This window comes from Centropristis striata, chromosome 21 (genome assembly GCF_030273125.1).
Source record: "Centropristis striata isolate RG_2023a ecotype Rhode Island chromosome 21, C.striata_1.0, whole genome shotgun sequence".
Classification (NCBI taxonomy): Eukaryota; Metazoa; Chordata; class Actinopteri; order Perciformes; family Serranidae; genus Centropristis; species Centropristis striata.
The window spans coordinates 24,485,854-24,498,291 of record NC_081537.1 but is presented as its reverse complement, the minus strand read 5'-3'; the positions used below and the strand labels follow the sequence as shown (position 1 = coordinate 24,498,291).

General features: G+C 36.2%; 2 protein-coding genes across 4 annotated transcripts in view; one reads left to right on the top strand and one right to left on the bottom strand.

The window, feature by feature from the left end:
• Positions 1-629: 629 nt before the first annotated feature.
• On the top strand, positions 630-5,112 carry chmp2a (charged multivesicular body protein 2A). Its single transcript, XM_059325106.1, has 6 exons — positions 630-764; positions 1,727-1,894; positions 2,241-2,420; positions 3,128-3,258; positions 4,238-4,299; positions 4,387-5,112. Exons 2-6 carry the CDS (start codon positions 1,727-1,729, stop codon positions 4,506-4,508), a joined length of 663 nt encoding a protein of 220 aa, XP_059181089.1. The 5' UTR covers positions 630-764; the 3' UTR covers positions 4,509-5,112.
• A 1,818-nt stretch (positions 5,113-6,930) lies between these two features.
• msl1b (MSL complex subunit 1b) overlaps positions 6,931-12,438 on the bottom strand; it is an 8,303-nt gene continuing 2,795 nt past the window's right edge. For 2 of the 3 annotated variants that reach the window (XM_059325092.1, XM_059325093.1), the window contains exons 4-9: positions 11,167-11,528; positions 10,993-11,057; positions 10,176-10,243; positions 9,326-9,450; positions 9,165-9,237; positions 6,931-8,516 (exon numbers count right to left, since the gene is read on the bottom strand). In XM_059325092.1, the coding sequence (XP_059181075.1) occupies positions 8,426-8,516; positions 9,165-9,237; positions 9,326-9,450; positions 10,176-10,243; positions 10,993-11,057; positions 11,167-11,528 (784 nt within the window). In that variant the 3' untranslated portion in view covers positions 6,931-8,425. The remainder of the gene's footprint in view (positions 8,517-9,164; positions 9,238-9,325; positions 9,451-10,175; positions 10,244-10,992; positions 11,058-11,166; positions 11,529-12,438) is intronic. The other variant, XM_059325094.1, reaches the window with a different exon arrangement.

Sequence of the window (12,438 nt, the reverse complement as noted above, 5' to 3'; positions counted from 1 at the left end):
AAAATGTTTTTAAACCAGATCTTTATTCAAACAACATACCACACCACGTATAAAATGTTTCCCTGAAAATTTTAAGTTAAGATGCCAGTATTGTTATTCACCCAAACAATTTATCAGGGTTTGTGGCTGCTATTTACAATCCTTTTTATTTGTTCATTGTTTAGCAACAAAAATAATTTCGTTGGAATGTAAATAAAAATAAAATGAAAATAAATAATTTATGTAATGAGAGACAAATGCATATTCTATAGAAATTTTTAAATTGTTAGTTATTACAATATTATGACAAGAATGATTAAAAATCTTAATAAAAGGGGGGGTAGTAGATTAAATAAAAATAAAAATATAACTACAGATATAATAACAATAATAACAATAATAATAATAATAATCAAAACGTTAATTAACAACATAGTTTAAAAATGCGTTACTCATATTGTCCTAAAAACAAATTATATCTTTCGGAGGTTAAAAAAAAACACTAAGAAACATTGGTGGTAATTTTATTTTGAAAGTGTGTGTTTTTTTTCCTGTGGTGCGTGGAAATTGACGTCCTGTGACGTCAGCAACCAAAAAAATCCCATGACGTCTACTTATTATGCTAACGCCATTACGTCATTTCCCGGAAGCGAAACTATCGCAACACGGAAGTGTCGGAAAGAAAACAAATAATCGTTCAAATTTGTGTCGAGTTGAGAGGAGCGGAGCGTGAAAACACCGAGAACAGCCCGGATCACCGAGTTTCTACCAACCAGCCTTTCAAGGTGAGAGAGACACACGTGGTGAATACAGCTAGGTGTAGTCTGACGGACAGGTGGAGGCTGTTAGGGAGATTTAAGGCGGAGAGTCGAGCTAAAACGAGCTAAAAGGAGCTAAAAGAGGCTGAAGCGAGACTTCAGGCCGCTGCTCACATAACTGACTGCTGACTAATATGTCCCAGGAAGAGAGGAGGTCATCAGCTGGACGAACAGCGGAACAAGTGGTTCAGAAACAGCAGAAATAATCAGATCTTTATCTGTGTTAAAGTGCTGATATCAAACTGTAGAAACACTCTGGTACCAGTAAAAGTCTGAGAGTTTAATCAGGATAAAGTGTTAAAAGTTTAGAAATGTCCTCATGTGACTGTTGGACATGATGTCATTAGATTATTATGACTCATACGTTCATTTCAAAGCAGTGTTTTACTGTTGTAGTTGGTTGAGGCGGGGCTCATGTGGAGCTTCTATTTATTTATTTATTTGTTTATGAAACTCACAGGAATACATAAAATCTTAACGTTTCTCAGATAAATTATATTTTTAAAAAATTAAAATAAAATGGAATTTATATATAAACACTTTTCCAAATGCCCACAAGTGTCACGAAAATTGGAAAAAATAAATTGTGTCTCCACATATTGTACATATTGAAATATTGCCATGTTTCCAGCCTTTCCCCTCTGCTCTGTGTAAACAGATTTTCTGTGAATATTTGTTACATGACCGTTGGTCTCAGCAGAATCAATCATGTCTTCAAGTGTCTCTGAGGAGCAGAATTTAATTTAATTTTAACAGGATCTGGTTAGTGCAAACACTTTATTTTAAATGACACGTGTAGAATAAAGAGATTCTGACCCACATATTAACATTTAAGCTTCGTTTTGGTCATTTTTTCTAATGGAAACTTAAGTTTCTAGTGTGATTTTCTTCCCAAATTGACATTCTGCTTATGTGGATTTCTCTACCAGATGTCTTTCCTGTTTGGGAGGAAGAAGACTCCGGATGAGATGCTCCGGCAGAACCAGCGGGCTCTGAACCGGGCCATGAGGGAGCTGGACCGGGAGAGGATGAAGCTGGAGCAGCAGGAGAAGAAGATCATTGCTGATATCAAGAAGATGGCCAAACAGGGACAGATGGTGAGAACCTGTGTTTTATGAGGAGAGGAGAGAATAATCTTTAATACTAACTGTAATTTGCATTATTTTTAATGTGCAGCAGCTTCTTCCCACATGAAATCAGGCTGCTAATTATAAACTGTTAATAACCAAAGTACTTTGTACGGTTTTTATACCATTTGATGCTTTATTTAAGTACTTTGCACTGATTGCTTGTTTAAACATAGACTCGGTTAACTGCTGTTTTTATTCTTATATTGTCTTGTTATTAATTCTGTTTCTTAGGAATGTAATTTAAGAACGCAATTTCAATCCTCTGTATGTTGGTACGACAATTAAAAACCTGACTCTGTTTTAATCTCTGCAGGACGCCGTGAAGATCATGGCGAAGGATCTGGTCCGCACGCGGCGCTACGTGAAGAAGTTCATCATGATGAGGGCGAACATTCAGGCCGTCAGTCTGAAGATCCAGACGCTGAAATCCAACAACAGCATGGCGACGGCCATGAAGGGCGTCACCAAGGCCATGGCCACCATGAACAAACAGGTCCGTCACACAAACACACAATGTTTATTGTGTGTTGATTTTTTTATGTTTATCGTTAAGATGCAAAACATAATATCTAACCAAATGATTCAGCAGTGTTTTTGCTGCTGCTGTTTCCATCCTAATCCTGCTGGTGCAAATTTAGAAAGCACTGTTATTTCTATTGTTTTTATGTCTTTTTTGCAATTTATTTATTTGTTTACTGTGCAGCAACAAACAAATTTAGTTGGAATATAAATTAAAATGAAAAAACTATGCATTGAGAGAAAAATGCATATTTTACATCAATTAAAAAATATGTAAATTAAATTAAAATATACTAATTATTGATTACAAGAAAAATATATTGATAATACAAGAAAAGTACTGTTGTAAATATTGCAATAAATAAATAAAAATTAATACAATTTGTATTTATTTATTGCAATTTATTTATTTGTTTACTGTGTAGCAACAAACCAAACACATTTCGGTGGAATGTAAATAAAAATGAAATAAAAATATCTAAACTATGCAATGAGAGACAATTGCAAGTTTTATATTAATAAAAATAATAATTATTATTACAGAATTATGACAAGAATGATTGAACATTTTTAAATTAAGTATGTTTCAGTAATATTCTATGGATCTGTTGCTTTTTTAATTGACAATATTCAGTGGAAATAAAACAATAAACCTGCTTGTATTTTTTTCCTCGTGTGCAGCTGAAACTGCCTCAGATCCAAAAGATCATGATGGAGTTTGAGAAGCAGAGTGAGATCATGGACATGAAGGAGGAGATGATGAACGACGCCATCGACGACGCCATGGGAGACGAGGACGACGAGGAGGAGAGGTCAGAGAAATGTGTCTTGGTGCAAAACTTCCATTCTACATTTAGAGTCCTGCAGCTCTGTTGAATCAGCAAAATCATGGCCGGAAACGACTCAAACATGTCTTGTCATGTCATGTCTGCAGAATAACACAGCTAGAATGACAGAAATCAGAAAAAAGTTTGAGTTTCTCTGATATATATATTTTTTTAATGGAATTTCCATACATACAAATGCACACAAGTGTCACAAATGTGACCGAAAAAGATATGAAGAAATGACTGAAAAAAACACACAAAATTATCAAACAAAGGACGTAAAATCACTAAGACACAAAATTACAAAAAGGTTTAAAATGACCAAAAACGACACAAAATTTACCAAAAAAGGACATATAAACCAAAAAAGACACAAAATTACAAAAAGATGTAAAATGACCAAAAAAGACATAAAAAAATGACCAAAAGAAGACACAAAATCACCAAAGAAGACACAAAAGATGTAAAATGACAAAAAAAAGACACAAATTGACCAAAATAGACAAAAAAATACACAAAAAGAGGTACAAATCACCAAAAAAAAGTTGATGTAAAATCAATATATAAGATCTCTATCACTCTATAAGTCCTGCAGCTCTATGGAATCAGCACAATCTGAATAACACAAACATGTCTTTGTGCAGAATAACACAGTTAAAATGACAGAAATCAGAAAAAATGATTGACTTTGATTGTTGTTGTTTTTTTAATGGAGTAAAATGTAATTCCCCAGTGAACCAGCCCTCAGCTGGATTTAACCCCATCAGTACTCTAAAGAGACATTCATGAGATCAGTAAGAGTTCTGGTGCATGCATCCGTCCTTATTTAAACCTCTCAAATCCTTAATTTTATGAAGGTGCAATACTTCCCAAAAAATATTTCCATGCACCTTTAACTCAGAGTCTTGATTCACCCTCTACAATGTGATAAAATTAACACAAAATCTGTTTTTTTATCCACCAGTGACGCCATCGTGTCCCAGGTCCTGGACGAGCTCGGTCTCAATCTGTCCGACGAGCTGTCGAGTAAGAAAATCTGTAAATGTGTCTTCTCCTTTTTCTCTTTGGTCTGGCGTTTTTTGTTTGCTGCATCACTCTGTGTTTCCTCCTCAGATCTGCCGAGCACCGGGGGCAGCCTGGCGGTGGCCGGGGGGAAGAAGGCGGAGCCTCAGGCGGCGCTGGCCGACGCAGACGCCGACCTGGAGGAGCGGCTCAACAACCTGCGGAGAGACTGAACCAACAGCTGTTAATACAAACATACTCGAATCTCTGTGTTTAGATTCTTTTCGGAGGTGAAACGGGCAGACCGAGGGGCGTGGCTTTCTGTTTGAGGTGTTTCCATTTTACGCGTGTATTATGTATTTAATCAAAACAAAGAGGGGAGTTCTCCTCTGTAGGTCTCGTTTAAGACATTTGCCAAATGACACAAATGATCTGAAAGTGAAAACTTATTTCACAGATGACTAACTCCTCCAGGCATGATGCTTGTTTTCTCAAATTAAAATAACACTAAAGAGCCCAAACGACAGAAGGCGACAGACAGGATGGAGGTTTTATATGTCGGCACTTTTTCTACATCAGGCCGGTTTAGAGTTGTTTGTATCCACGTCATCATTTATCATGTAAAACACAGTTTCAGCCCTGATGTGATGCTTTTTGATGACTTTTAATTCTGTTTATGTGTGGTCGGGTTCAGATGGTGAGCAAAAAGTCTATCTCAGAACCTTTTCTCTCTAAATTCACACATGGGACGATTTATTTCTCACAGATATATAAAGGATGAGGGAGAGAGACTCTCGGCCGCTCCTGTTTACTGCCTGCTGCCTCAGCAGTTTCTGAGCTCAGCAGCATTTTCACCAAAACGTTGATAAATAAGGAGTCAGGGGTGTGTTTATTTTACAGAAACTGTCCTGTTTTTTGATTTTCTTTATTCAATAAACATTTTTTTCCAGATTTAACTAACTGATTGTGTTATTTACAGATATTTTACACATGAAATTAAACATATTTATCATGGAAAATACTGAAAATATTGTCATCTTATGTCTTTTCTAAACCACTTTTTCCTTTTAATTGATGGGAAAACTTCATGAGGTGAAGGAGAATTGATAAGGACTCTGTAGGATCTGTAACTGTCCATCTGATCTCACAAAGAACATCTGAAGAAACAGACTAAAACACAATAGACACACATTAGGAACCTTTATAAACTGATGCTGATGTTTAAAGTTAAGGTGTGTCACAAACTTTTGGTGTGTAGTGGTTAAAGTAAGATGTTGGCACTTAACAGGCAGGGAAGGTGAGATGGGAAGTGTCAGTGTTTATCAATCAGAGCATATTTATCATCTAAAATGTTCAGTAGGCCGTATGTCTTGGTCACAATTATTGTGTAACAACATTTAAAAAGGGTCCTTTAAAAAAATGTAGGTTCAATTTTAAAAAATGAAGAAAAAAAAGGTAATTACAGGAGTGCTATGATTTTATTTCTGAACTTAAAATCTATCTAAATGAACTTTCAATTTCAATTATTGAAAAAAATCTTAAATTTTAAAACCATACGGCCATAGGATGCAACATTAAAACATGGCAGTTATGTCTAAGCTGAGGTGGTTTATCAGGCAGTGGTAGAAATATTCAGATCCTTTACTGCAGTAAAAGTACTGATACCACCATGTGAGATGACTCCACTACAAGTAAAAGTCCTGCATTCAAAACTAACTGAAGTTTCAGCATTAAAATGTACTTACAGTTTCAAACGTAAAAGTACTCGTTATGCATAATGCAGATTGTTTAATGTCCAGGTAAGGCTCATTTTAACCACTTAATAAACTATGTATTTTAATTTAGAAAGATGCATAATCACTTTAAATGTATCATGTTTTTCATGTTAAATCTCAACCTGAGAAGTAACTAAAGCTGTCAGCTAAATGTAGTGGAGTAAAAAAAACAATATTTGCCTCAAAATGTAGTGAAGTAGAAGTATAAAGTTACATAAAATGTAAATACTAAAGTAAGATAAGATAGGTGTAAGAACTACGATAAAAACTTGTCGTTGTGCTATGCATCTCTGAACATAAACAACAGGCTGTCGGGGCTCAAACCATCATAAACCGGTTCAGTAGAGTTAAGAAAGGTATGAAGAAACAGACACCGCCCAAAGCTCTTTCCATTTGAAAATGTAAATGACAGCTGTCAGTGCATAAAATATATAAATATATACATATATAGAATAATCAAAATATCTTTTTGGTAGACTAATAATGCACAGCCTTCAGCTCTGAAAAAAAGATGTAAAATGACTGAAAAAAGACACAAATGGACCAAAAAGACACAAAATTACAAAAAGATGTTAAAATGACCAAAAATGACACAAATTGACAAAAAAAGACACAAAATTACCAAAGAAGACCATGTCTAGATATCATCTCTTAAATTAAACTCCTATCAGCTATTTTTGTTATCATTATATTCATTATAATTAATGTACTTTTAGTTGTACCAGGCATTGAAATGAACACAAAATTGGAGAAAACAAGGGTGGTCTAATGATTTTTTTTCCATGACTGTACTTCAGATTTTTTAAATTCTCACAAAAAAAGGAAAGTCTTCCCTTTTATTTTATCAAACCTCAAAACAAACAACCAAACAAACTGCAAATATCGTAGACATGTTAATTTTATTCCAAAAAAATTGTAACTTTCAAAACTGTCAATTTGTCAACATACAATCATAGAACAATATTGAATGTACTCAACACTTCCAACATTAAATAATAAAAAAATAACAGCCATGTTTTATGTACATTTGTTTCTGGAAGCTATGTACAGAAAAAAGGAACAAAAGAACAAAAAACTCTGCCTTCACGTCGACGGCAGTTTGAAGTGTTGAAGCTGCAGGAAGCCGTTTTGCATCGCATGTAAAAAAAGAACAAAAAGAAAAAAGAAAAATAAAGAGGGTCGAGCAAACGCAGCGAGGGAAATAGAAATGAAACGCTGCGATTGTAACTGAGATTAACTGGCAGCATGTTAGAGAGCAGACTGAACATCGCTACGACTACAGCTAGAAAGCTTATTTATCGTCTAAAACGGGTCCCTTTAACTGCTCCGAGGGACCTGATGCATACACACAACCAGCCTAATATTCACTGTATGATGGAAGCGTATTGTAAAGATCGGAAACATCAAAACTTGTTATTATCGGATTAAACGGACGCAGCAGCTCGTCACTGAAGTCATGCGTTCAAGAACAATATTTTGTCGTTTTTGTCGCCCGATGAGAGGAGAGACGATCCTCCATTCTGGGGTGAAGCCATGCTACCGTGTTGCATCTTTTAAAACAGCTAAATAGAGTCCATGCAACTCACGTAGAAATAAAGAACTAATAGGAACAGAAACAGGGAACAGAACACCGCGTTGGTGGGTCGTCCGTGCCGCTGAAGCAAACCGTGAGTACAGAACGGTCGCCTGGTTGCTTTTTAAACTTTTCTTGCAGTTTTTAAAATATGAAATCATGCTGAGTGCGTCTCAAACCTCCCAAATCACACGAAACATTGATAAAATCTTATTTAAAGTTGTGTGCGAACAACGATTATAGGCAATACAACAGCACGGTACAGTCAGATTTTTTTTCCCACTGAGGCAGAGAGGAGAGAATGAGCGCGGCAGGACGACCCCGAAACAGAAAGATTATAAACTGTTATTAAGGGTTTTTCACCTCCTACGTGAATGCACACAAGATCGGAGTCACTTTATCCAGAGAAATGAGTTCTGGATGGCTCTGCAGCTACAAAATGTATCTTTAACATGTTACAGAACATGCACATAACTGATTATACGTTTCTTTTAGGATACAAACTGATTTGTAATCTGTAACAGCTGCTAATCTTGTGGCGTCAGGCCTTTGAGAAGTGGAAATGAAAGCAGAAATATCAGCCGTCTGAGATATTATTCTGCAGGAGATCATCAGCGGGTCAGCGGACTGAAAGCAACAGCAGTTATTCACAGCGACTGGTGGCTGACTGCAGCTCTGTTCGCAGGACAAATATAGCGTTTTCTAATCTGGGCATGGAGCGGCATCTCTCCACTGTTACACACTCTCACTCACACACATACACACATACATACATACATACATACATGCACACAAGAGGGCTTCACTTCCGACAGGTCCGGTGCGGAGTGTGTTTTTTGGGCACCTCGATGCGACAGCGGCTCCGGTCGTCCAGCCAAGGCAGCTCGAAGTTCCTGCAGGAGGAAGAAACATAGTTGAAATTAGGGATGGGCGTTTGGAAGAAACCTGCAATTATCTATAACCTTAACGATCAATTAATCCATTAAATGCTGCATGAAAACATGGGCAAAATAAAAGATTTAGCGAAACTGTATTTCAAGTCGGACACCGTTCAGCTGAGACTCTCTCAAAATTTCACATTAACTACTAATATAAATGATCAATTTATGTTTCCAATTAATTAAATGGTGTGAAACTAGAGTAGGCCTGTCACGATAACACATTTTTTAGGCCGATATATTTTCCAAGAAACTATCAAAAAACAATTGATTGATGACTTTAAACAGTAACATCCATTGTAGTATCCCAAAGCTGTGGCTCAATAAAAGGTTAGAATCACCAAAACAAGTTGAAAAAGAAAAAAGACGTCTTGGATACAGGCTTTAACTAAACAATCTGAGCTGCTTTCACCCACTGGCTTCCCTCATTATTCTCTCACAGATTCACGTTTAACACTTTTTAACCATTTTTAAAAACGTACTTCAACATACTGCAGTGCAGAATCACTACAGAGCACTGAGAGGATGAATCAATAACTTTATGGATCCTGAGCTGCTCACACATATAAAAATATCACCAAGCAGAATTAAAAACAAACTTACTGTTGGGACATTTTGGGCAACGGTCGGCCGAAAGCAACCACAGGCAAGAAGGGAGTGATGACGATAGTTTCAACTGGAGGAAGAAGACAGAAAATCTGTTAAATCCATTTTAAAACAGCCAGCCGGTGTCATAAACTGCACATGAAGCTCTGCAGACGAACCGTCCTCAGTGTCGGGGTAGAAGGACGACAGCTCCGGCTCCGTCTCCTGGACGACCTTCTTCCTGTTCATTCGCTGCTGCAGACGCTGGAACATGCGCTGCTCTCTGATCCGCTGGATGTCCCACCTGGAAAACACACACAAGGTCAATAAAAACAGCAGCAAGAGGAAAAAAGGGGATAAAACTTGCTCCTATTTGTATCTTACTGATTTCTCGTCACTTGTCCACAGTCAGTCCTACACTAATCTCTCAACTCTCCAGTGTTGACATCTTTATTTTGGCGAGATGCAAATAAAAAAATACTTTAATTCAGCTTGCAAAGTTGAATGATTGCTTTTCTGAAACATTTAAGTACCCGTGCATGATATTTGGTAATGAATGTCTTTTGTTTGTCCAATTTTTTAACTATAAAAATGTATTTCATGTTAAAAAAAAAACAGGCTTGCAGTGACCAAAATACTTCATTTAATCTTATTATAGTGCAGTAAAATTTATACTTTTAAAGTTCAGATTTTAAAGTATTTTGGAATAAATGTAGAGTTTTATGGGTTTCTGTCACCTTTAAATACATAATTGTTGTTATTTTAACAGCTGTTATTGACATTTTGATTTATTTCCAATTAATTCACTCTTATAGTTGTAAGTATTTGTTAAGAACAGTAAAGTGTCTGACTCATTACACATTTCGAATATTAACTCTTTCATAACCAAATCAAGAGATCCTTAACAAAAAATAATAAAAACCACAATAAACAAATTTTTGCTGACACATTAGTATCTGATTTATTCAAGCTCTGGTCAAAACTAAAGAACAAACATAATCATTCAACTTTAAAGTGATAGTTTGGTACCTTTTCCTCCTCTTCTCGTCCAGCTCCAGCTTCGAGTGGCGTTTCAGAAACACGCCGTCGTCCAGCGGCTTCATGGGAACAAAATCAACAATTACTGAAGAGCTAAATGTTTCTTTGGTTTAATACAAGATTACTTAAAGAAAAAACTACATAAACTGGATTATTACCAATAATTTTGGGTATTTTGTTCTTTCTAAGAACTATAACTGACAGCATACATCAACATTTTAGAACTTTTCTTAATGTAAACTCAGTTGTACGTTCATAACTAAACAATGACTTTCAAGTTACAGGATCTTCTCTCAGTTTCACTCGAACAAATCTCAAAATATAGAAAGCCCTCAAACAGAGAAGAAGTTGCATTATGTCCGACTTTATCTGCTGCTGTTAGTCTGAGCGGAACGCACAGGAATGAATCACAGTATAATACAGGCGCTGCTCACTGCTCTTTGGAAGTAAATAAAGTTGAAAAAAGAAAGTATGAAAGAAGGAATAGATGTAGTCTGAGCTGCAGGAAATTCTGGAGAATGGTTTTCTTGATAATAACCAAAATCATTATCAAGAAAACCATGGAAAATGTCTAGATATCGGTTCTTAAATTAAACTCTTATGAGCGATTTTTGTTGTTATCATTATATTTGTCCAAACAAATCTACCTTTAGTTGTACCAGGCAAACCCTAAAATGAACAAGAAATAGAAGAAAGCAAGGGTGGTCTAATATTTTTTCCATGACTGTATATATATATATATATATATATATATATATATCTGAGAGTGATCAGCTGATCTGATGCATCTGTAGTTTGAGTGTCTCACCTCAGGGGGGTTAAAGGAGGGCTCCTCATCCAAAGGCTCAATAGGATTTTCTCTCCAAGATGGAACTAGAAGCAAGAAAAAAACAAAAGAGGCAAAATAAAGTTATTCAGAGTTGGTGTGTTGGGGAAATTTGATGGATAAAGTGATTAAAGATGGGATATAGGTTACGCTTACAAATTATCAGCATATCATGTACTACATGAGGAGTCCACTCACTGGCCACCTCTTCTTCCTTTTTAGGGGAAGTCTCCCGTAGAGGAGACAGAGGAGGTTGGTTCCAGCAACAGAGGTACATCTCTGTAGTAGACATGAAGGGCAGATCGTCGATCTGACAGCTCAGCTCCGGCTCCTCTTTGCACGGGAGCATAAGGTCCCTTTCGGCGCCCGACCGCATGGGGAGGGTTTTCTCGGGGGTTTCCTTACTGCGCAGCTCTCTTTGATTGGGGGAGCCGGGCTGGAGCTCAGGCTTTACGGGGCTGAGCTTGGCACTTTTGCCTCGTGATTTCTGGGATTTTGCATCTCCAAAGCAAGATTTCCTGTGTGTGCAAAGAAGATGATTAGAGTTAGAGACAACATGATGAAACATTTTGAATTTCTGAGCAGAGCAAGTTAGATTAAACTAGGGATGGGAATAATAAATCAATGATCGATAAATGGTCGTTAAAAATTTGGTAGCTCACATGGAATTTTTAATCGGTCTGTGTATTTTTTTTATTTTATCTCTGACCGCGTATCAGTATCACTGAACTGAAACACGCCAAACGTTCAGTTCTGCGGCTGTACGTCAATCAGCCAGTGAGCTGAGAATTAAGTTGGATACTGGAGTATGTATAAAAACATTGTCATTAATCGATGAATTGATTTATAGATGCTCGAGTTGGCAGTATTCTTCCAAACGCCCATCCCTAGATTAAACTGCAATTTCTAAAGTCATGGAAAAATTAATGAATTCATTAATTTTCTTGTTCATTTTAATGCCTGGTACAACTAAAGGTACATTTGTTTGGACAGCTACAAAATAGCTGATAAGAGTTTAATTTAAGAGCTGATATCTAGTAATTTTCCATGGTGTTCTTGAAAATCACCTCTTAAATAAACTCTTATAAGCTATTTTACCAGGCAGTAAAAAAAGAAATTGAAGAAAACAAGGGTGGTCTAATAATTTTTTTCATGACTGTATGTAGACCTGTCATGATAACACATTTTTTAGGACAATATATTTTCCCAGAAACAATCACGATAAACGATAGAAGCATTGTATCGTTGTTGTTTTAGTTTTATAACGATATTAGAGCATAATAAGTACATCCTTTTCCACAGCAATGAATTTTTAAATCTCGAGAATATTAAACATTGGAATAGAAACATGGAAAAGAGATATTAAAATATCCCAGATATATAAAAACATAAATAAAGAAACTACAACCAAAACAAATAAAATAGACT

Excerpts from the sequence above, each read along its gene's own strand:
- chmp2a (XM_059325106.1), top strand. The coding sequence starts at position 1,727 with ATGTCTTTCCTGTTTGGGAGGAAGAAGACTCCGGATGAGATGCTCCGG. Across the intron at positions 2,421-3,127 it reads TGGCCACCATGAACAAACAG|CTGAAACTGCCTCAGATCCA; the intron begins GTCCGTCACACA and ends CCTCGTGTGCAG. Across the intron at positions 4,300-4,386 it reads TCTGTCCGACGAGCTGTCGA|ATCTGCCGAGCACCGGGGGC; the intron begins GTAAGAAAATCT and ends TTTCCTCCTCAG.